The 24,909-nt window shown below is 47.8% G+C and overlaps 1 protein-coding gene and 1 long non-coding RNA gene across 2 annotated transcripts in view; one reads left to right on the top strand and one right to left on the bottom strand.

Annotated features, from left to right (window-relative positions):
- The window catches only part of FHDC1 (FH2 domain containing 1), a 48,562-nt gene extending 26,545 nt beyond the window's left edge, over positions 1-22,017 (bottom strand). The window contains 2 exon segments of the mRNA XM_070386663.1: positions 9,727-10,336; positions 21,928-22,017. Of these exon segments, the coding sequence (XP_070242764.1) occupies positions 9,727-10,200 (474 nt within the window). The 5' untranslated portion in view covers positions 10,201-10,336; positions 21,928-22,017.
- Positions 16,364-22,100, top strand: LOC138991503 (uncharacterized). The gene is made up of 3 exons (XR_011467486.1): positions 16,364-17,058; positions 18,980-19,055; positions 21,964-22,100. It is a non-coding gene; the product is annotated as an uncharacterized lncRNA (long non-coding RNA).
- Positions 22,101-24,909: the final 2,809 nt, after the last annotated feature.

The following is a 24,909-nucleotide window of genomic DNA, read 5'->3' as shown; positions in this document are numbered from 1 at the left end:
TAATTTCCAGTATGTAAATCTGCAGACTGATACCTAATATAGCTTCAAAATATTATCTCCCCAAGCTTTCTACAATATTTCCTTAATGGTAACAATCATATATATATATATATATATGTATATAAAACAATCATATAAATATGCATATATATATTGGCCAAGCTGCAGGGCTTGGGGACCTTAGTTTCTTGACCAGGTATTGAATCTGGGCCCAAAGCAGTGAAAGCACTGAGCTAACCTCTGGACCACCAGGGAATTCCCATATAGATCTATTTTAATATTGCATAATCTCTGATGCTGGGAGGGATTGGGGGCAGGAGGAGAAGGGGACGACAGAGGACGAGATGGCTGGATGGCATCACTGACTCGATGGACGTGAGTCTGAGTGAACTCTGGGTGTTGGTGATGGACAGGGAGGCCTGGTGTGCTGCAATTCATGGGGTTGCAAAGAGTCGGACACGACTGAGCGACTGAACTGAACTGAATCTTAAATAAACTATATCAACATTTTCTAAATTTTACAATTTTCTCTTAGAACAACATAGCCCACATTTAAAAGCCCCAATTTGGAAATAGCTGTCTTAGCATAGCAAGAATCATATGAGATTTGAACTCTGAAGGTATTGCGGCATGAGCTCCAACCCTGACTTAGGGATGTTAAAAGACCAACACTGTTATTTTCAGAAACGCAATAAAATTCTTAGTATTCTTCTAAACAAAAATTTTATTTTCATTCAAAGAGTAGATCCAGTAGCCCTTTTAAAGGAGGAGGTAAGAAAGTGTCCTACACTTTTTTCAGAATTTAAAAGGGAATTTATAAGGGAAAACTCCTAGGCTGTATTTTACCAAGTCTAAGATGCTTTCTTTTTTGGCATGCGAGCATTTCTGGAATCCTCGCACCATCCCGCTCCATCCACAGGGACGTGAGTCAACCCCTGTCCAGCGTGTCCTGCCCGTTAGCCACGCAGTAGCTATGGGTTATGGGGTTACCGGCATGGTACCATAGCGCTTGTGTTCACAATGCTTGCTTATTTTACTTGGTAATGGCCCAAAGCACAAGCGTGGTAACACTGGCAACTCAGATATGCCAAAGAGAGGCTGTAAAGAGCTTCCTCTAAGTGAAAAGGTGAAAGTTCTTAACAAGGAAAGAAAAAACTCATTTGCTAAGGTTGCTAAGATCTATGGTCAGAAAGAATCTTCCACCCATGAAATTGTGAAGAAGGAAAAAGAAATTCCTCCCAGCTTTGCTGTTGTCCCTTAAATTGCAGAAGTTACGGCCACAGTGGATAAGTGCTTTGTTGTGCTGGAAAAGGCATTAAATTTGTGCCAGATATTTTGAGAGAGACCACATTCACATAACTTTTATTACAGTACATTATTATTCATAAAATAAAAATTCATATTCTAAGGCAAATCAAGGAAAATGTAAACAATTTTTTTTCTCTGCTCTTTGGCCTCCTCTTTCTCCTCTAGTGTGTATCGTGTATCTGTCTTACGCATTGACCAAAACTCCCCATCGGCAGAAATACCTGCTCACCCATAAAAGGCAACATTCTCTTGGCATCCACGAGATAACTCCTTAGGAGATAACCTTCCTTCTTAATCTTGTAAGGGGCCACCATGACCCATCACCCACTGTTTGCTTTGTATGGGTAGATCTGGATTGTGTAGAATGTACAGCCCTCGGTCTCAAAAACTGATACAACTGTGCTTTTATGTCTAATGAGAGGAGCAGTTCTCAGAGCTTTCTGGGAGGCTGTTCCCGAGGTATAGTCCTCAATTTGGCACAAATAAAATTTTCTGTCTTTTTTAGATAAACTTTGTTCAGCAACATCATAACCGCTCTGTTTTACTATTCCATATTGTTGTTAAGCTCCTACTGTGCCTAACTGATATTGAACTTTATCACAGTTATGTATGTCCAGGGAAAAACACAGTACAGACCTTCCGCAGCTTATGTCCCGATAAACCTGTCATGAGTTGAAAATACTGAAAGTGCGCTTCACACTCCTAAATGGCTGACATCACAGCTTAGCGCAGCCTGCTTTAAATGTGTTCAGAACCTTTACCTGAGCCTGCTGCTGCTGCTGCTGCTAAGTTGCATCAGTCGTGTCTGACTCTGTGCGACCTCATAGACGGCAGCCCACCAGGCTCCCCCGTCCCTGGGATTCTCCAGGCAAGAACACTGGAGTGGGTTGCCAGTTCCTTCTCCAATGCATGAAAGTGAAAAGTGAAAGTGAAGTCACTCAGTCGTGTCCGACTCTTCGTGGCCCCATGGACTGCAGCCTACAGGCTCCTCCGTCCGTGGGATTTTCCGGGCAAGAGTACCGGAGCTTACAGTTGAGCAAAATCGGCTAACACAGACTATTTTATAATAAAGTGCGGAACACGTCCCGTAAAACTGACGGAACGCTGTACTGAAAGTGGAAAACAACGTCTGTCAGTGCGTCGGCTTCTTCTTCTTGGGATGGCATGGCTGCCGGGAGCAGCCGCAAGCCCACTGCCCAGGATCGGAAGACGGGACTGTACCGAGGACGGCCAGTGCGGAAAGAGCAAACCTCAAAAGTCCAAGCACGGCTTCTACTGAATGTCTATTGCTTCCATACCATTGTAAGGTTGAAAAACCTTAAGTCAAAAACATCATGGGACCATCTGTATATATAGAGTTTGGTACTGTTCATGGTTTCAAGCATCCACCGGGGTCTTGGAAAGTATTCCCTGCAGATACGGGAGAACTACTGTAATAATTGGGGAGGGCTTATCAGACTGCAAATTAGAACCTTTTATAGAAGGTAGTAGTAGTGTCAGTCACTCAGACGTGTCCAACTCTCTGCGACCCCATGGACTGTAGCCCACCAGGCTCCTCTGTCCACAGGATTCTCCAGGCGAGAATACTGGAGTGGGTTGCCATGCCCTCCTCCAGGGGATCTTCCCCACCCCGGGATCGAACTCGTGTCTTCTGCATTGCAGGCAGATTCTTTACTGTCTGAGCCATCAGGGAAGCCCCTTTTTAGGGGATGGGTATTATTAAACATAGAAGCCATTTCTTTGGAAGTAAACATCCGGCCAGAATAGCTGGAGGAAAGATAACCTTAAAATTCTCCCATTTTCCCCATTTGTTTTTCGGAGGAGGGAGACTAGCTAAATAGGAATGTTGCTACAATGCTCTTTCTTTCCAAATGTACGTGATTCATTTGTGAACAGAAAAGAATCAGGTTTCAAATTAAATTCCTGATCTCTGGGCCTGCTTCTAAGTTTATAAGAGGCAGCAAGATTGTTAACCAAAGTTAATGGGACTTCCTGGCTAGAAGGTTAAATTTTTACAAGAGTATGGTTGCCTGCTTTTGAAGACTAATCTTAAACAATCACATTATTTACTATCTGAGGGGTTTATTTCATCTTAACACAATCACCTGCCAGCCATAAAATAAACTCCTAAGCTAAAAGGACAGGCTCCTTATTGGAATCCTACCCAGGGATTACAGTTCAAGTTCAGTGTGAAGGGAGGGGAGAGGAGACGGGAGAGAAAGTCACACTTCACATCCTCTAAGAGGAGAGCTTATACCAAAAAGAGGAATCTGGATTTCAGACAGAAAATGATGTGGTTATAGAATTCACAACTAAAATGTAAGAACATGCACACTGATCTGAAGAGCTTTTTCTGCACTCATATCTACCCAGAATGGGGACAAACCTTCTTTTATATTTTTTCACTAAACTACCACCTCCTGCTATATCTCACCTTGGCGGCAGCACCCTCGCCCAGCCCCACCCTCAGCCTCTTCACCCATCGGCCCTCAGGGCTCTGTGTGCTCAGTCTAGACCCCCTGCCGCTGCTGTTGGAAAAGCAGGTGGAGAAATCACTGTCATTGTCCCTATTTCACAGATAAGGAAACTGAGCCTTAGGGATGTCATTTTATACCTTCCCAAAGCAACAGGCTCCCTCTGGTTCCTATTCACCCAGTTCTTATGACCTTCCCTTCTGCTGAGGATACAGGAATACAGAGAAATAGCGAAGGTCCCCACCAGCCCAGTATTCACACTGACATGCTTTTCCAGGAATGGGGGCAGGTCTGCAGAGAGTGGTCCACAGGCCTGGCCAAAGCCCCGGTGACCCCAGGGCTGTTCGCGTGGGACAGACGACAGCACCCAGGTTCCGGGAGCGGAGCTCTGAGCCAGGAGGGCACAGCGCGGGGGCCACGCCTGGGGCAGCAGTGGTTTCCACAGCCTGAAGTGAAGCTTCAGAACCTGGTCCGTCATTAGAGGGGCTCCTTGGGGAAAGAGCACCTTAAAGGGAAACTGGCACCCAGAGCTTCCTGCAAAGCACAGGAGAGTGAGGCGGCTGAGAACGCTGTGGGGACGGCACCCTTCTCTCCAGGCCTCTTCAGCTGTGCCCAGTGCGGGCAGCCTACTCTCAGAGGGCATCACCTGAACGCCTCCCAAAGCGGTGTTATCACACAGCCCTTTGAAGAGGGTTATCAGGACACGTGTAAATTAGCTTATCTCACTTCCCCAAAGGCTGGCTGGAGGTTCAGATACCCGGCAGTGTAGGGCAGGAGGTGCTGGTGCTCTGAGTTACCCCCAGGAGTGCACTCCAGTGGCCCAAGAACAGGGTGACTGACCCGACCCCTCCCTCTCCACCAGTTCAGTCAATCCTATCGACTCCTTGGGACACCACAGCCTGCCACGCCCGTGACCTCGGCGTGCACAGAGCTCGTGACCGTTCCCACGAGGGGCCTGCCTGCGAGTTCACTCCCCCCGGTGCACAGGGGAGCCGAGATGCGAGGGCAGGGGCCCAGCAGCTCTCGGAAGAGCCTCCCCACAGGCCGCCAGGGCCAGGGCTCAGGCCCCTCTGCAGCCCTGAAACAGCAGCGCTGTCTCCGTGCTCAGGGAAGCTGGTGAAAGCTCCAACTAAGCGCTTCGCCTTTCTCCTACCATTCTTATACTCTCATCCATCTGCTCCAAACTCTGCCTCTCGTATTCATTACAGGAAGAAGAAACTTTCCTTTTTAAATTGTGGTAAAATACACACGTGCTGTGCTGTGTTCAGTCGCTCAGTCGTGTCTGACTCTTTGTGACCCCATGGACTGCAGCCCGCCAGGCTCCTCTGTCCATGGGGATTCTCCAGGCAAGAATGCTGGAGTGGGCTGCCATGCCCTCCTCCAGGGGATCTTCCCCGACCAGGGGTTGAACGCAGGTCTCCTGCATGGCAGGAGGATTCTTTACCAGTTGAGCCACCCAGGAAGCCCCAAAATACACACAACAGTTCCCATTTTACCATAACAGGTAACCATTTTTTTAAGTGCACAGTTCAGCAGCAATAGGTACACTCACACTATGGTGTAAACATCTCCAGAGCCCTTCATCTTGCAAACTGAGGCTCCATCCCCAGTACACACTAACCTTCCCTCCCCACCGCTGGAGGCCACCTGCTACTTGTCTCAGACTTCAGAACATTCTGGGACTAGAACAGAAGCTGACAAAAAATGACTGATGCCTGAATTACTATGTGGGAAAATTACTTTTCACAAATTTAGAAAAGCCAATCTTCCTTCCTCCCTTTCTCTTTCCTCTCCTTCCTTTTTCTAATAAGCAACTTTAATTCTTTCTTATGTGGTATGAGTAATGAGCAGTAATTATAATATTACTACACACACCACAGTGAATGACCTCAAGTGTTTTCAATGTTTACATTTTTTTTTCAAATTTCAGTTTTACAGACATGTAATTGAGAAATAAAATTGTAAGAAATTTAAGGAATACATGGTGATTTGATATATATATACACACTGCATGCTGACATACATTCCCCTCATCTAGTTAAAGAACATCCATCGCCTAACATATTTCTCTTTTGTGAGTGTGTGTGCAGAGTGAAGTTCTACTCTCTTAGCAAATACAGTGTTATCAACCAGTCACCAGGTTCCACATTATGTCCTCAGACCCCATTCATCTTACAGTTTTCTCTGTGAACACCTATTTTGACCCATCATACTGGTGTCTTATAAGACAGTCCCTCTGCTCCTTTGGCTCACTTCTGGCAGTTCAGTTTACTTTCTTTGGAGGAGACGAGATGGCTAGGACTGTCTTCCCCTTCAGAGCATTTCAGATTCTGTAGGGAGACAAATGCAGCCCTAAGTAACCAGCTCTGGGGGGCTGAAGAGCAGCACTAACAGATGGACAGGGGCTTCTCAGACCTGAGACCACCGAACTCAGGAAAGAAGATGGAGTTTGAGTTGAATCTCTTTATTACTACCCCAGTAACATTGTTTGTTATTTCTAGTTACTTTATTACAGTTTATTATTGTAGCATCTGTAGCCTCTTCAAGTTAATTTTTAGCTAACAAAGATACACAGACAGTATTTCATAACCTTTTCCCCCTTACTAAATGTTCTAATTTACTATTTCAGATGTTGCTCTTCCTAAATTTAGCCATTCTCAAATCCAGTTCTTCTCTGTCTCCCAGTAATTTCTTCCTTCAGAGTACATGGAACTTATTTGTAATGCCTTATAAGCGCTTTAAAGCCAGAGCCAACCGCACAACGGCAGGTCATTTCTTTAGGAGGTTATTACATTTCAAGGGGACATAATCGGATTCGTGGTGTGTCTGAGTCTCCAGAACTATGAGCTGTGTGGCAGCAGACTGGAAAGCCACACTTCCAGGCTCAGGACGGAGCTCCTTGGCTACAGGCTTCCCGTGCACACTTCAGTTTGCAGTTTCAACCCTGGACTCCACTTACTACTGAGGGAATCGGAAGATGTATCCCTGGTCTGTGTTAGACTACCATTCTGCTGGGCTGTAACTTCTCTACAAGAAAATCTAATGACGGAATAAAATAGCATGTACTGTATTCTTTTGCCAAAAAAAAAAAAAAAGAAGTATATGTAGTATATGTGATACTTCTTACTTTGAGCCATGTTGGAGATAGCATGAAAAATGAAAATGAATTCTGGACCCCCTGTGATGTGACAATATTACCTAATCTATCCTTAAATCCATCTACCTTCACTACTTATCCTGAGTACTGAAGAGTTGAAGAGTTAGATCACCTTATAATACAGCCGTGGTGATTTCATTTTTATTTCTAGACAGCTGTCTCTCAGATTAGGACCTACATGTGTTAAAAGATATCTGCACACCCACCATTCATAGCAGCATTATTCACAAAAACCAAAAGGTGGAAGCGACCCAAGTGTCCGTCAAGGATGGCTAGATAAACAAAATGTGATAAATATATGCCTGCTTGCTCAGTCGCTCAGTCGCATCCGACTCTTTGTGACCCTCTGGACTGTAGCCCACCAGGCTCCTCTGTCCATGGGATTCTCCAGGCAAGAGTACTGGAGTGGGTTGCCACTTCCTCCTCCAGGGGATCTTCCTGACCCAGAGATCAAAACTGAGTCTCATACAACTCCTGCCTTCGCAGGCAGAATCTTTTGCCACCGAGCCACCTGGGAAACGCTGTGATATACACATGCAATGGAATATTAGCCTGAAAATTCTGGCACATGTTACAGCATGGATGAACCTTGAAAACACTGTGCTAAGTGAAACAGTCCGGTCACAAAAAGACAAATACTGTGCGAGGTACCTCGGGTAGTTAGACTCAGAGAGACAGAAAGGGGAAGGGTGGCTGCCAGGGGCTGGGGGGAGAGGACAGCGGGAACAGTTTGCATTTTGCAAGATGCAAGGACTTCTGTGGACGGGTGGTGATGGTGGCCATTCAACAACGTGAATGTTTCCATGCTACTAAACGATACACTTAAAAACTGTTCAGAGAGACTTCCCTCATGGTCCAATGGCTAAGACTGTGCTTCCAATGCAGGGGGCCCAGGTTCAATCTCTGGTTGGGAAAGTAGATCCCACATGCTGCAACTAAGACCTGGCATAGCCAAATCAATAAACAGTTTTAAAAAATTTTAAGAGGGTGAATGTTATGCTATGTACATATCACCACAATTTAAAATATAATTATTCACTTTCAGGTTTTGTTTTTTTTTTTAAGTTAAAGAAAAAAAAGAAAAGATGTACCTAGAGTAAAGGGAGGTGAAGAGAAAGACTCTTTTACCTGAATTTTAGATCTGGCCTAAGAAATAGACATTTCTGCTTCTGCCTTAGTTGGGAAAAGATGTTATAAGCCCCTCCTGTTCCTTCCATCAGTGGGTCTGAATCCCTCTTGAAGTCACAAACATCCAGCAGCAAGTTCTGTACAGCCTCTTAAACACCTGGCCGGCGGCCTCCCTGGGGGCCCGATTGGCCAGATCCCCTTCTGTCTGTGATGGGGAGACAGACACGTGAGACACGTGCTCTGACTCCGGGCCCCCATCCACTCTTTCCTTCAAAGTGCTGGAAGGCCAGCAAGCAGAGCTGGGGAACAACGGTAAGGATGACCTACTGTCTAGCAGGAGCCTCTGCTGGAAATGAGGTCACAGGCCAGGGCACTGAAGAAATGACTTCCTGCTCCTTCTGATACTGAAGCGATGAGCTCAGAAATCAAAGGTCTTTGCACAAAGCAGAGAGCAGGGAAAGCCAGGACGCTGAGCATGTCCTGGACACCTCCTCTCACACGCCTCTCAGCTCACGCCTAATTCCACTCCTAGGGTTCTCCGTATTTCATAAAAACTTGGCTGTTTCAACAGGGGACCATACAGCCAGTTTCAAGGGCCCCCAGACAGAGAAAAGAGGTCAATACTGCCAGCTCAAGAATTCAATGATGTGGAGAGCTACTACTTCATTCCAGAGCTCTGCCCATTCTCTTATCTAGTCAGCTCTATCTATTTTCCTTGCTCCTTTCCAACAGATTAAAAAATAACGCATTTCTATAGCCCTTATTTTGGGGGGTGTCAATATCCTTTTCCCTCTTGATTTCCTAATTAATTCTTCTAGCAAGTAGGGTTGTCTTAATTTACCTTCATGTTTCTAAACAGAGAATACTTACAAAGCTCATTTTGCTTCAGTTTCTATAAGACATGGTGACTTGTTTCTCTGGGGCCATGCTTTCACTTAACTTTTCAGAACTTGTTAGCTTTATATTTTTCTCAAAGTAACACAGCTCGTGTTCACTGGAAACATGCTTTGTAGAAAGTCTATCTAATCACTGGAAATATGCTTTGTAGAAAGTCTATCTGAAAATAGCGTTATGCTTTGGCTGTCAGAAATCTCTGTTCCACAAAGGCCAAAATTTAATTAGGAGGTCAGAGGAATAAAGACCACCTCAAAACACTTGTGGAAAGAAAACTGGAGGGAAAAACAAAGATAAACGTCTAAGGATGTACATTACTTAATGATGTTATTTAATAAAAGGCATTTCGTCTCAGAGAGCTCCAGTTAATGTCAAGTAACTGAGTTCAGAAGCTCAGAGTTTTGTCTCCTCGGAGCTCTTCCACCCGGGGTGCGGGGAGGGGCGTGGGACATGCAGATTTGCTGCAGGCAGGGCTGGGCTGGGAGGCCAGTGAGGCCCCAGACAGCGTGTTCTCCGCATGAGGTCATGGTCCTCTGGGACGTCTGGGAGGATACGGCTCGCAGGCCTCTTACACTTGCTTGCTGCTTAGCTCAGGCTCATCATATAGGGCCCTCCTTTCATTTTCAGAGCGTGCTCACTCGGGTTATCTCATGTCTCAGTGATTCCAGCAGGTTTGGGAACGGAGGCACATACCCAAACACAAAACCACGCAGCATGAGGAGAAGCGCCACCCCCACCCCCCCCACCTCCGTGGGCCTCTCTTACCTCTTCTCTGGCCTCCCTGGAGGACGAATGTAAAGACCCTCCCCTCCGGGAAGGGGGAGCCATGGTGGCATCTTCCTGCTGCCCAAACAGCTCTTCGACGGTCTTGGTGTCGATCTGGTAGTGATGCTGCTGGCTGGCTGCCAAGGTCCAGATGTTGGTTTTGCCCCGAACTTGCTCTTCTGGAATGGTTTTCCAATAAAAGCTTCTCATCCGCTTTTTCTTACCAAGCTGGCTGTAGCCGTTCAGGTGAGAGTTTGGGGGTAGTCCTGGAGGAGGTGGGGGCACCGGAGGCCCCCCCGGCAGTGGAGGGGGAGGGGGCGGGGAGGGGGGAAGCCCCTCCCCCGAGTAGGGACAGAGCGGCGGTGGCGGGGGAGGTGGCGGGGGCGGTGCCTGCGCAGTCATGAAGCCGGCTGCCATGGCGGTGTTCCCATTGCCTTTATCGCTGACCAAGGAGACACAGTTCATAACATGCATAGCACCGCTGCCTCCTAAGGAGGCAATTTCTTGCCCTTGGGGAAGCAGACACAGCCATCAAACTCGTGCCATGCTTTTCCGTCTGCTAGTAGGCCGCCAGAGAAAAGGCAGCGGGGTGGTGTGTCCTCTTCCAAACCTGCAAAGGTAAGACAACTTTCAGTTCCGTTCAGGAGGACACTGCCATATGGCGACTCCCTTCCCAGGCCACTGCCAGCCCTCCCAGAGTAGCTGGATGTTAAAATCAACGAGGGCCACAGGTCCAGAAGAGCACGGAAAGGGACTAATAGCTTTCTAAACGTGAACCAAATTTTACTACCTGGAAATGCTGCCAAAGCAGCAATGGTAAACCCCACCTGGAAACCTTCCATTCACCAATAAAACACATATTTACCGGAACCTGCGATAGGTTCAGCTCACTTTCTGAATAAGCTACTTGTTCACTAACTGGCTTGTTTCCTTGGGGCAGTGGATCTCCCATCCCTGGGGAAATTACCCAGATGGCTGCAACCTTAGTGACTCTGCCTTTCTCCAGTAGGGACATGTCCCCGGGTCAGCGGGTCAAAGGGCACCCTCCACCTTGCACATATGATAAACTAATGGCCAAACCTTCTCCCAGAATCAAGGCCACCATCTTCCACCTATACCTGGTGATGCTGCTTCCCCGCAGAGGAAAGAATGCCAGGCAGGAAGATGAAAGGTTCCAGATCGAAACCCACCTTTCTTGCTTACAATTTTAGAAGGGCCACTTCCTCTCACTAGACTTGGGCTTTCTCCTTTGTAAATTTAGGAGGCTGGGACTGACCTCCACCTTCACTCCCGCAGCAGTTGTTTTGGGCTCGTGTTAGGGCATTCTCTGTGCACCATCAGAACACTTCTCTGCCTCTCCTGCTCCATCTGAGACTATTAGCAGAGCAGACACCAGCACAAGACGGGAGGTGCCCAAACCACGCCTGTCACATGTCTACCCCTCATCCACTCAGTCACGGGCTTATCTCAGTGGCTTGTGTTTTTATTGACCTTTAAATGTTTGTTTTTGGTGTTTTTGGTGGCGGAATCTGGTGTGAAAACAGGGGTCAAAACAACTACATTTCTTCAGCTATGAGGACAGGTGAGTGGACACAGGGCCCTGTGCAGGCTGTGGAATGTGCACCCAAGTATGTGGGCATGTAAAAAGGGGGCTGTTCTGTCCAGGTGATAAAGGCTCACATGGAGGAGGAATCATCCTTCTACAGCATTCACTTACACATCTTCATCAAACACAGCAGAATTCTACAGGAGTAAATGTTATTAAATGTTTCACGCAGAATCACACACAAACGGCAGGCCTGCCTCGGGAGGAAGAGGGAAGACTCCAAAAAGAGTCTCTTCTTCAGATCCCAGGGCTGCTACTTCTTTGGGGGTGCAACCTGGGCTGAGGTAGATTATTTAACTTATATTTCAGCATCCTCCTCTGTACTCCACACTGTAAGCATACACCATTCCATTGGTTTGTATGAGATAAATGAGCTCATACATGTACACCCTTACCAAGACGCCTGGTACGTGGTTAGCCATTACTAACAACTGGTATCAGATGCATATACAATTTCTCTTTATTTTCACAAGTAGTGCATTTGCTTTAAAATACATATTGGGTTTACAAGTAAAATGCTAAGTTGCCCTTGGCTACTAGAAACATACCTTTAATATTTCCAATCTCTGCTTTCTAAGTTACTAGGTTTATGACCTTTGTCCTTTTTCAATACTCAGTGATTGTATATTACATTTCTACACATTACGGGAACAAACGTTTTTATGAAACATTTAAATATTTAAGTTCTAAAAATTATATATGGGGAGAAAATAGGATAATTGGATAAATTTTTTTAAGCATTTTAAACACTTTTAAGTGCACATCCCTTGGACTGCAAGGAGATCCAACCAGTCCATTCTGAAGGAGATCAGCCCTGGGATTTCTTTGGAAGGAATGATGCTAAAGCTGAAACTCCAGTACTTTGGCCACCTCATGCAAAGAGTTGACTCATTGGAAAAGACTCTGATGCTGGGAGGGATTGGGGGCAGGAGGAGAAGGGGACGACAGAGGATGAGATGGCTGGATGGCATCACTGACTCGATGGACGTGAGTCTGAGTGAACTCTGGGAGTTGGTGATGGACAGGGAGGCCTGGTGTGCTGCGATTCATGGGGTCGCAAAGAGTTGGACACGACTGAGCAACTGAACTGAACTGAACTGAACTGAAGTGCACATCAGTGGCATTAAGTACATTCACATTGTTGTGTGAAGTGTCATCATGGCATAATGTTTTAGAAAGTAAAACTGAAAATATTTATCCAAGCCAACTTACAACTCACTAGAGATGCAACCAGCTTTTAGAAGGAATTTTCATAATTATCATTAGGGGTGTAACTAGGCTGTTTTCATAGTTGGCACCCCTAAAGCAAATGACTCATTGTCAATTACAGTTTATAGTTATATTTGAACTCTTCTTCTCTCAAGACTCTACAGGTAATCTTGGCAGTTTATCCTTACATATTTTAAAATACTTCTGTACACGAAATATCTCATATATAGAAGAATTGCTAATCCTCCAATTCACCTCCAATTCCAGATATGCTGACTTGTTTATAGATTATCCCTGTTAAGAATCGTGATGAGCTAAAAACGTCCCCATCCTAGAAAGAAGTAACTCATTCGGCGCTGTGTTAGTATATGCACAGCTGTGCCATTAAACCTCCCATAGCAAATGTGAAGATACTAATAAAGAGTGAGAAAGACTATGCCCTCAAAGGTCGTGCAACAACACTGTCTCCTAATACCAAAGCCCCTAAGCATATAGGTTCTTTTGAGTACAGCCTTTTCTGCAGAGGAAATACAAGCTTAAAGCTTGTCAAAGTAAAAAGTGACACGAGCTGGTTTTGCATGGGCAGGATCCTAACCACTATTCTGTCTTGAGAAAGAATGCTATTTTAGAAAGTTAAAGGGACAAAAGAAAATTTACAACATTGTGCCTGGTATGTTGTCTGGCTAATTTTTTCCCAGGGTAACATACAAGGATCCAAGGCCCCCAACAGCTTCTAATGAATGAGTTCTCCAGCAATGATTAGCTAAGATGCTAATGCTTTTACTAGAAGCCTCAATGGGGCTTTGACAGGGCTTCCCCCTTGGGCCAGGATTTCCAATGTCAAAGAGATGGCAGGAAAAAGAAAGTGCAGACAGACATTCTAACCCTTTCCACAGTCCCATGAGATATTAAAACAGAGGACACACAAAGTGCCAGATTAAAGCTTGTCCGCAGTGAAGATGCAAAGGTGTACTCTCCAAGCCCGCAAGAACACAGGTGACGAAGCAGCCCCGAAGCAGACTGCTTCACACAGTGGGCGGCTGCCTTCCTGACAATGGAATGAGCTTTGGGCTCTATCTGGAAAATGTCAAGTGTCTCATCAATCTCCCCCAGGACAAAGAGAGACAGGCTTGTATTTAACATCTTACCTACAGGTTGGGGACCTCAGCAGCAGGGGGGACGGCTGCTAAGGTTGACAAATGCCCAGCCCTGAGTAAATCATAGAGGTGTCACAATCAGTCTCTGAAGATGAGAACTTCTCTTCAAGTCCCCTGACTGCTAATCAGGACCCACTGGGGGTAAATCCGAGTGGAGGTCTCTCCTGGGGAGGCTGTAGCTCAGCTGAACATCTCCCAACTATGGGTTTTTAATAAGAGGACATTTGAGCTGATCAGTAAGCAAAAAGTCTTAGAATGAGAATGTTTATAAGGGTCTTCAAAGGAGCCCAACTCTTGCCTTTGCTCTTGGTGTCAGAAACAGTGTTGAAGCTCTTGAAGGGAGTGGGTGGCAGGGAAGAAAAGAATAAGTATATTTCATTTCACAGTGTATTTAGGAGGAAAACGTGTTCCTGAAAGCTCCTTCAGGGCTCAGAGCTTTCCTGAAAGAAGGTTAGTAGGGCCCTGTTGCTCAGCTGATCACTCACCCGCTAGGTCAACAAAAAGCAAAAGTAAACGCCAGGGGAAACCTACCAGAAAAACCTCTCCCTTTGATTCCTGACTTGTGTCACAGATCAGGTGGGAGCAGGAAAGGCTGGCCCACACCCTTCTGATGACAAACGGGGGCAGAGCAAGCCCGGTGTGGAGAGAAGAGGCAGAGGAACCCACAGCTCTGTTTTATTTGGGGAGAGAGGAGAGGGTGGGGAAGGAGCAGTCAATTCTAAAACACGGAATGTTTGCTTCCACCAACTTACTGGGAAAACGCCTCCCCCCATCACCTATCTTTCAAAACCTTTCTTGACTATTGAACACAAAACGTCAACCACACAGTGGAACCAGAGCTGGCAACACCCAACCAGGTCTTCACCTTGGCACTTTCACCTGCAGTGAAAAACCCAAGATGCTTTCAGTCCCCGCAGTTAATCCGCTGTCGCACAACAATCCACAGACACCCCTGAGCGCGACACCCTGGGAGCAGAGATAAAAACGCCTGCGTTTTCAAGGTACATTTTCAGCTTCTCTCAATGTCCCCAAACCAAGGGGGGGGGAAAAAAAGCACACAGGCGCCAAAGGATGCTCTAAAGAGAAAAAAGCGCTCGCGATTCATTCCAGGAAGACAACCATGGGTCAGGAGAGAGGGGGTCACAGACAGTCAAACCCCAGGGGCAGTTTCTATGCAAACAGCTGTTTGAAAATGGACTCCCGAGGAGTCGGCATGGGGGACACCGGGACCCGATTTCTTTCTGGAGGCCCAGCAGTTCCCCAGGTCTCTGCACTGGCAAGCGGTCCACCGCGTCCTTCCATCCCCAACCCCCGGCTCGTGTCCCAACCCAGCCACTCACCGAAGCGCCACCGGCCCGGCCGCACGAAAGGCTCCGAGGGCGCTGCCTCCGCCCGAGTCCCCGGGGAGCCCCGTTTGGCCAGTGCCGGTTGGGCCGCCGGCGCCTGCGCGTCCTTATCTGGGCGGCGGCGGGAGGGTGAGGGAGAGGGCGCCGGTGCGCGGCCCAGATAGACGCCCACACGCGCCGCGCAGGCTCCGCGGCGGGCCCGGGGCGCGCGCCGGGGAGGCCCGGCCGCCCTCGACGCTGGGACACGCGGGCCCGTCGGGCGGACGCCGGGACCCGGCCGGACCCTGCGCCTCCCGGCAGCGCCGGGCGAGAGTCCTCCGGCAGAAGGTCCCGGAGCAGCAGCCGCACCGACGCGCCCCTCCCTGGCCCCGCTAGGGTCGGCGACTCAGCCCCGCGCCTCCGGGGCCCCCGCCGAGCCTGGTTCCCCCAAGCCGAGTTGGGGGTTCGCTCACTAGGGGAGGTGTCACTGGGCTTGACGCTAAAGGAAGGGGTCTCCCGGCTTGCGGGTTCCGCCAGCTCCTCGAATCTCAGCGGAGACGCTTCCCCAGGTCCGGGGTCCTAGTCCCGGGCGCGGGGGAGAGAGCCTCGCGGCCGCAGTGCGGAGCGGCCAAAGGGAGCGGGGCAGAGCCGGCGAGGAGAACAGACGGGAGACGCCTGGTGTTTGGTCAGGGGATTAAACCGGCAGCCCCGGGTCCCCGAGCTGGGGCACCGCGGCGGCTGGAGGTGACCCGCCAGCCCACCCCTTCCTCCCTCAACTTCGACGAGCGCAGGGTTCAACTTCCAACCTGAACTTCGCACGGGCCGAGTGGACGTGCCAGTGCGAGTGCCGCTTTGTCGTCGGCCCGCATCACTCGGACGCCGTTCTGGCCAGCCCCGCACCCACTGGCAGGAGGGGCGAGTCGTGGCTCCCAGCTGGCCAGGGAGCCGGCGCGGCGCCCCTCGCTGCGCGCTCTTGGATGGGCGGGGATCCAGTGGGAGCGCAGTTTATCCGAGTCCTCGCAGCTAAAGCTCAATCAGCCAGCCGAGGTTTAGCCCGGAGGCGGCCAGGGACCTATCTGGTTCTACGTACGCGCGTCCAGACCGGAGCGTCTTCCCCTCAAGGGGTCCATCGCTGTCCTCTGCGGCCTGGCGACTGCAGCCACCAGGTCGAGAGAGCTCAAACCTCCCCAGCCTTCCCGGTGAAGCTCGAAGACAGCCGAGACTCGGCGCCCCAGCACCGGGTCCGGGCTGATCCGCTCCTCCGGAGTGGAGGACTCTCCGTCCCCGGGTACTCTCGAGCAGCGATAGCTCCGCCGGGGCCGCACTGCTCACTTACCCGCGGCCGGAGCTCCCAGCGCGCGCTCTTCTCCCAGCCGTCCGCGGTCTCCCGGCGCCGCTGCCTTCTCCCGGCTGCTGCAGCCGCGTCAGCTCGGGACCGCGAGGGGGCAGGGCGGCGCGGGGCGGGGCGCGGCCGCTGCCTCAGGTAACAATGCTGCAGACCAGGCTGCTCTCAGCGCCAGCTGCAAAGGGCAGCACGCCCTTTCCTGCTCGGCCCTTCCGCCCTCACTCCGGGAGCGCCCACGCCGGTGCTGCCGCGTTCACCTGCGCGGGACCCCGGGGGCGTGGTTGCCAGCACCCGAAGGCTGGCGCAGAGCGGCCACCGAGGAAAGTCGAGGGGCAGCAGGGGACAGAGAGGTACGGACTGTGCAGAAGAACCAGGTGTCCTCCTGGAACCAGCAAAGGGAGGCGCCGAGCTGGTTCTGAACCCGCAAGTGGCTCCACAAAGGAGCCTCTGCGACAGCCTCCCCAACACCATTGCCAGTGCACACGCGCGCGCACACGCATATTAGCACATTCATGCACGCTCAAACCCCGCGCGCACACACAAACGCGTGCCAGGCCTCCCTCTGCCCAACACACTCGTTTCTACCGGGAGCAGGAGTCAGCACTGGGGTGAACTGTCCCAGCCTGCGTGGCCGAGTCCCAGCCGGGCCGTAGCTTCCCAAATCAGCTTCTCCCTGGCCCGTGTCATCCGGTAAGTTTGTTACTTTTTTTTTTTTTTATCTCCTCAACGATAGTGGTAAGAGAAACCTTTCAGTTATATATAAAAGAAAAAATCCATCCCAGGACTGATTGAATAAACAGAGCTGTCTGGGAAAGGCCCCTCACAGGAGGAAACCCAGGAACGGTTTAATTGCATCTTTTTTCAAAGTGACTTGTGAGCCAGGCAGTGAGAAAGGAGTAATCAAAGAAAACCCATCCCCAGCGAAGCGGCTGATGGGAAATCAGCTGCAGGGGTGGGGAGGTGCCCTCTGCTAGGATGAAGTCATTGCTACCTTTGGCTCTGTGCTCGCAGATAGCAGACCAGGGCTTATCCAGCTTCTGGTGCCTGAGGACTTCCGCCTTTGTGCCCTGGTCCACAGCCCCTGAATTCCCAGGACAGAATTCCCGGCCTCCAAGTGGATAGAAAACGAGAAGCTATTAGGATAAAACCGAGAACAAACAACCCCCCACCCCCAAACAAAATCCTGCCCAGCAGGCTTACACTACCATCAAGAAAAGTAGATCCAGGGAAGACCACGGAAAATCTCAAGGGGTGCGGAGTGTCTGTTACAGAAGAGATGGCCTCAAAGGAATACTGACGGCAGAGGCAAAAGTTAAAGTGAAGTCGCTCAGTCGTGTCTGACTGTTTGCGAACCCACGGACTGTAGCCCACCAGGCTCCTCCATCCATGAGAATCTCCAGGCAGGAATACTGGAGTGGGTTGCCATTTCCTTCTCCAGGGGATCTTCCCGACCCCAGGATCAAACCCGGGTATCCTGCCTTGTAGGCAGACGCTTTACCATCTGAGCTACCAGGGAAGCCCAAAAGTTAAATTACAGAATAGCAAAGTGAGGCGCTAATGGCATCCTCTTCTTTTATGTTAACCTTGCCAGATGAGGCATCTACAGACACTTCTTGCTCAGCAAGCCCCCTTCCTCACAATGTACTGAGTGTGCATTCTAAAATCAGTCACTTTTTTTGCAGGGTCAAGTCCAGTGACCCATCCTCAGTCCTTCAGCCCTTTGATGTCCCTGCAGCATCCTGACTGCAGGCCTTCTGTCTGTCTCTTTACTGACCCTTCTTGTCCTCTGAGGACAGTAACTGGATTCTTCTAGCTCTTTATTTCCCCTTATCCCATGGGTACTGCCTTCTGACTTCAACCCACAGGGGTCCAGAATTTGTAGGGCCTGAAGCTTGGATATACAACTCCCCAGGGAGCTTTTAAAAGAAGAACAGTTAAGACTTACAAACGCAACCCAGCTCGGTGTCCCAGGGAGTGTCTGGGGAAACTGAGAGGCAGGAGAGTGAGCTCTGAGGTGAGTTCACCTCTGATTTCACCTCTGTATCCATACTCTGTCCCTGTAATGGTTCAAGTCCAAATTCCTTGTCCAAAAGTCAACTCATCTGTCTCTCAATACTAGTACTCTTCCATCTGCACCCCTTATTTAAGACCTGATTTTTAAAAAAATATTTTTTTGTTGTGGACCATTTTTTCAAAGTCTTTATTGAATGAGTTACAATATTGCTTTTGTTTTATGTCTTGGTTTTTTGGCCACAAGGCATGTGGGATCTTAGTTCCCCAACAAAGGATCGAGCCTGCGTCCCCTGCATTGGAAGGCCAAGTCAGTAACCAGTGGACCTCCAGGGAAATCCCAAGTCCAGATTTTTAAAATTTAAAATCCCAGTTTTCCTCTGGGTTCTTTTTCTCTTTCACATCTTTAATATCCAAGTATTTGGCACATTTGTCGTTCTTTACCAAGTGGTATCTACTCCATCTGTACTTTGTATCCACCGCCACTATACCAGCCCCGTGAGAGGAAGGAGGCGGTGGTTTCTTTGCTGTTGGCTGTGTTTCAGGCATCACGCTTGATTCTCACAACCTTCCTAGAAATCCTACCTTTTCTATTTTGCAGCTTGGACAATTGAAACCTGGACTCCTGCACCCACTGCTTCAGCAGTCTCTCTGCCTCTCCTCCTGACTGCTGTCAGGTCAGTGTTTTTCAAAGCCTGATTCCATCCCATCACCCACCCGTTTGAAACCTTCTGTAGGTTTGCATAGGTGCCTGCAGGGGGGAGATGGCCATCTTCTGTCTGACACGTCGGCAGCATCCTTCCTTCGTCTTCTGCAGCGTGAAGCACCCCATTTCACTCAGTTTGTATAGAGATGCATTTTTGATGTATCTGCAGGAGGAGGTGAATTCCACGTCCTTGTACTCCGCCACCTTGATTCCCTCCCATTTCCCTTGAGCAGCACCGTGTGCTGACCCTGAAAGAAACACATTTATTTTCATTCTTCTTTTCTGAGTTGTGCATATGAGGCAGCCAAAACGCCCTTGAATAGAGCAGAACACAGTTCTCACTCTAATGTCCCAGTGGGTTGGATCTGAGGCTGCAAATCCAGAGGGCAATTTATCCTTCATTCATTGTGAGCCACACCTTCATCTCACCTAAGACTGTGCTCAGGAGTTAAGATCTGCAGTTCATCTGTTTCCCAGCAATGTGCCAGCCACTCTGCGGGGAGGCCAGAAAGCCTCTTGAAGCCAGGCTGCCCAAAGTAAGCGCAGCTCCTGGAGTTTGTGGCCAGGAGGTTGCTGCTGCTGCTGCTACTTCTGGGCTCCTGGGCCGTGGCCAGCCCGCACCTCTCCAGGCCAGCTGGGCCTCCTGGGAGCGTGGCAGGGGCTCCGAGTGGCTTCCTAGGTGCCAGCTGCAAGCCCTACTGAAGAATTCTGTTTGCAGCTCTCCCTCCCTCTCCCTAGGCTGTCCTTCCCTGAGGGCTTCATTTCCTTTGCCCAGATCATTGTATTTCTTTCAGCCTCAGCTCCTCGGCCCTGAAAAGCTTTCAGTTTCTCCTACACGGAGCATTTCGGATTTGGATCTCTCGTTGTGTGGGTGCTGAATCACTCAGTCATGCCCAGCTCAGTGTGACCCCATGGACCACAGCCCACCAGGCTCCTCGGTCCACAGGATTCTCCAGGCAAGAATACTGGAGTGGGTTGCCATTCCCTTCTCCAGGGGATCTTCCTGACCCAGGGATCGAACCCAGGTCTCCTGCATTACAGGCAGATTCTTTATTGTCTGAGCCACCTGGGAAGCCATGAAAGAAAACTTTCAAACCAAAATGAGGCAAATGTCAGGATGCAATCTAAAGAAGACTTCACAGTTCTGAGACAGGCTTATCTGCTCAAGCAGTGTGGTCCTCTGGGGACCATGGTGACACACCAAGTCCCCTCTGGCTTAGTAGTGAGGCTGCAAATTAATTTTTAAATCTTTCTCTCCCTCTCCCTTTCTAATATAGACTGAGATTTACTTCATCTTTGCTCTTCTTAAAACATGTATTTGATGAAATTAGTTGTTCAGTAGATTATGGGCTATATCTTTGCTCTTAACAATTGGAAACTGCAAAAAGAAACAAACCTTACCACCTCTGTAGTTAAACAGACTTACAGACAAAAGCAAAGTCTCACCAGCCCTTCTAGCAACAGCCATTTCTAAGAGAAATCGCTAGACCTTGTTTCCTTCAGAGAACGAAAGTGTAAAATGAATAAAATGAGCAGAATTTATAACATCACTATGAATGCAGATGTGCATCCAATACCTTATTGGCAAACTGCAGACACTGTATTACTATAATTTTCCAAACAACTCGGAACTGACAAAATGAGGCTTTATTTTTGTAGGCTGAGACTTAAATTTGAATAGCAAGTTGCCTTTTATAAACATTGGAAATAATGTCTAGGTTCTGATCCTTAAGAGGGAGAAACTTTGTTTCTGGATGCTACGTAGTGATTTCTGAAAGTTGTAAATAGAAAATGTTTCCACACGTGGTATTGATATCCATGGTAGCATTAACGGCTTTTCCTTTGCCAGAGGTAAATACAGGTACTTTGTCAACAGCAGTGCCTCGTTTGTTTGGGGGTAGGAGAGATTATGGACAGTCCTTATCCAATGTACGACTGATGTAATCAGATGCCCCTTGTCCCTACCTGCCCATGTTTCCTTACACCAAAGTGTCCATCTTCTCTTTTTTAAGATGTGTGTGTGTGTGTTTGGAGACAGGGAAGAAAAAGGAGACTTAGGTAAGAGAAAAGCTGCAGGTATCACTGAGTTTTCACCCAGAAAACCTTCGGCTAGACTTTTAGTTTACATTTGGTACAGTGCTTAGAAAACTGGTTGATTTTAATTACAAATGTATGTCTAGCTGTTATAACATTCAAATTATGAGGAAAAAATAGCTTTAAAATAAAACATGAAAGTATATCACTTCTTTCCACTACCCATCATCAAAATCAAGTGTGCGTCTCAGTAAGAGGAATTAAGGTAAAGAGGGTGTCAGATGCCAATTTCTTTGGCTACCGGTTCTGTTTCCAAGTTGTTTACCGTCCAAGAAGTTAGAAGAGCAAACAGTAATTTGAAACCATAACACACACGGTATGGGCATTCCCCAAACAGAAACCCAGCGAACCAACAGTGTCGGGATGCGATGGTGTGTGTGTGTGTGTGTGTGTGTCCCATACAGGGCTTTGTAGAGTGTATGAAGGTGGGAGAAAAGCCGTGTTGATGACTTAGCAATTTGGAAATCTTTTCTTTTTTTGCTCCCCTGGGAAACTGAGTTTGTATTTAGTTTATGAACAATCCCTTTGCACTAAGCTGCCATTAGGTCGGCCAAAAAGTCCATTGGGTTTTTCTGTTAGATCTTACGGAAAAACCCAAATGAACTTTTTGGCTAACTCCATAATAATAAGGTAAATACTCTGGGTATGATAGCAAACAACAAAACTAGCCAATAGCAATTAGCATCTTAACATTTCTCAAGCCAGATTTATAAAAATAATGAAAATGGACCATTTTAAAAACTACTTACGCATTTTTGACTGTGGTGGGCTTTGTTGCTCTGCAGGCTTTCTCCAGTTAAGGCAGCGGGCTGCTCCTCACTGCAGTGCGGAGGCTTCTCTTGTGGAGCACAGACTCCTGAACCCAGGCTCAGTAGTTGCGGTGCCCTGGCTCAGCTGCTCCTTGACATGTGGAATCTTCCTGGATCAGGGATCAAACCCATGTCCTCTGCATTGGCAAGCAGATTCCCAACCACTGGACTACCAGCGAAATCTGAAAATGCACCACTCTGGAGAAAGTGAAGAGGGTGAGCTTTTTGTTGCAAACACCGTTATTCAGGTTTTGACTAGCCTTTGCACAAAGACAATCCCTGTCAAAACACCCAATGTCAGTTTCCTCACAGTTCCATCCTTCTGTGGGCTGACCAGGCTAAAACTGGCAGGGGGTGCATGGCGTGAAATCCAGGACTTCTCGTCTTCACTCCTATTAAATAGCTTGCCAGCTCCCTCCTGAAGAAAGAGGCTTCTATGTTTAATCTAACTCACAGAGGGAGTGGTATTACATGTTCAGGCATTTGTAAAGTGGATGAAAAAATTTCCCCTCACATTCTAAGTTCCTTTTATGAAGCATTCTTGTGCATATGATCACCTTGTGTAAATTGTATATTAAGTCATAAAAAAGACTAAAATGTACCTATACAAAATATTTTCCTATTGGTGATGATGTTTCAGGACTAGGCTAGAGAACAGAGCAAATGACTTTAATTTTTCTTGAAATGTCGCTGGTTTTCTAAGTAAAACCCTAGATTCACTGCCTACTACATCCTTTTGTTTAGGATGCAGGTGAAGGAATTTCTGAATTTTAGAGTTTCGAGTTGTTGTTTCCTGTGGGATGATGAATGAGCAGTGTTGCTCCCAGGCTCTGGTTTACGATGGGGGAGGGGATGCTCAGCAAGCACACAGTGACACACAGGACTTGACTTTACACTGTACAAGGGGATTTTTAAAATTTTGAAATGGCTTCACACACACACACACAAAGGGAGTTTCTCTTCCCAGGAAAATTGAATACCCTTTCACTCTGAATTTGTATTTATTTCAAATTTGGGGTCACAAAGACAAGTCCCACTTGCAATTTTAAGGGGAGGATAAATAAGGAAAAGCAGAGAAAATGCTAGTTGTTCACACAACTTGTTCTGCTCTCCATATTCCTTATTATCAAAGATTTGAACGTACTTCCTAGCTTCACAGTCTTCCCTTTACATGCAGGCCCTCGTCACAGTTGATCTCAATAATGAGACTAATTTCCAAGGGCCCTATTTACCTGCTGTGCAGAGTCAGGCTAAACCTTGTCTCCTGGAGGGGAGGGCAAAAGGAAGGAATTCTAGCCAGCAGCTCTACCGCACAGGAACTCAAAAAAGGGGGGCCCCTTGTGATCCCATGCTCAAGGTACAGAGTCTACAAGGGTCACTTGATGTTCAAAGACCTTTGTCCTATGTGACAGGCAGGACTGAGGCACCATAAAGAAATCAGAGAGGCTGATTCAGGAGACTGGAGCAGGCCTAACGGGAGAAGGGGCAGTCACAGAGATGATGACTCACCCCCAAATCCTTATTAGCATTAGACTGTTAACAGTCACATGTGATTCTACTTGGGCTAAAACTCTGGAGTAAAACTACCAATGACATTTTTTGTATGAGTGTCTTTCCTGTCAAAGCAAGCTGATTTCTTCTACATTAGACTGCAATCATCAATATCACAATAAAGGACTTTTACCAGAATTGTTTTCAAATTCCGGAAGATTATTTTTGCGGATTCTAGGGCTTTCCTGGGAAACCCTGAAACAGACATGCACCCTAGTCCCTGTGTATCTAGTTATAATCCACACATTTGAGCAGCTAGGGAACTAGTTATCAATTTCTTTTCCCTCTCAAAAATGGGAGTACTGAAAAAAAACACAAACAAAAACAAAAACGGGAGCATTCAAGTTGACTTCCAGATGGAAAGTCAGTCATATATTCTGACCAACAAGGCTGCCCTGATGACCTAGAAGCCATAGGCTAGTTCCGCCTCTTTGTCTAAATACACTCCAGTGCTACTGATATTAGAAAGGAATCAAGCATTCTGTCTGACTGGGAGCAGCAGGGGATAGTGTTAAGATTCAAAGCCTACAAATAAATAACACTGTATTATATTGAAGATTTGACTTATGTAAGGCTTAGTTTGACAGCATGGATAGGACCATTTCCAGTGACAGAGCTGCAGAGGGTAAAACACAGCCCTCTGCACCCAAAGCATATGCTCACACAGTCCAATTTGGAGCTGCTTCCCCACTCGACCACTAATAAATAGCATGTATTCCCCACACCACGAATTCCCAGGATTTGCATGGACTTTATCCCTATTAAACCACAAAGTCTGAGGGCAGGCCTGCCTTACTCATCTTCATGTCTCAGTATTAATCGTATCTGCTCCAAGGGCTCTGACGATGAATTGTTGGTTGTCATTTTGTCTGCCAACTAAACTCAGTCCTCATCACAGGCAAATGGTGCCAATGGACCTCCATCCTTCCAAACTGGAAGCTCCAGCAATGACCATCATCATCATGGACAAAACTGAATGCTTTTTGTGTGCAAGGCACAGAGAGGGCTACACACACGTTCAAAACAGCTCTGCTCTCAAGAGGCTTCTAGAATCCAGAAAGGAAGCCACCAGAGGAGACTCCAGCTCTTTGGAGCAGGATGAGCAGCACATGAAGAGAATAACCAGATATTGTAACATTCCACGGTAAACTGCAGAAATGTAGGCACGTACAGGCCGGTCACACGAAACATGTCCGAGGACACGCTGATGGCTGTTGCATAGCAGTGTGTCCCAACCCTGGACCAAACAACACCTCTAGCTTTGACACAGTTTGGGAAGAAGAGTGATTGGGATTGAGTTCTCTCTCCTGAAATTTTTCTAAATTAAATTTATTTATTTTTAATTGAAGGATAATTGCTTTTATGCAGAGT

Source organism: Bos mutus, chromosome 17, assembly GCF_027580195.1.
Source record: "Bos mutus isolate GX-2022 chromosome 17, NWIPB_WYAK_1.1, whole genome shotgun sequence".
NCBI classification, from domain to species: Eukaryota; Metazoa; Chordata; class Mammalia; order Artiodactyla; family Bovidae; genus Bos; species Bos mutus.
The sequence above is the reverse complement of the archived record's forward strand: the minus strand, read 5'-3'. Positions and strand labels throughout refer to the sequence as shown.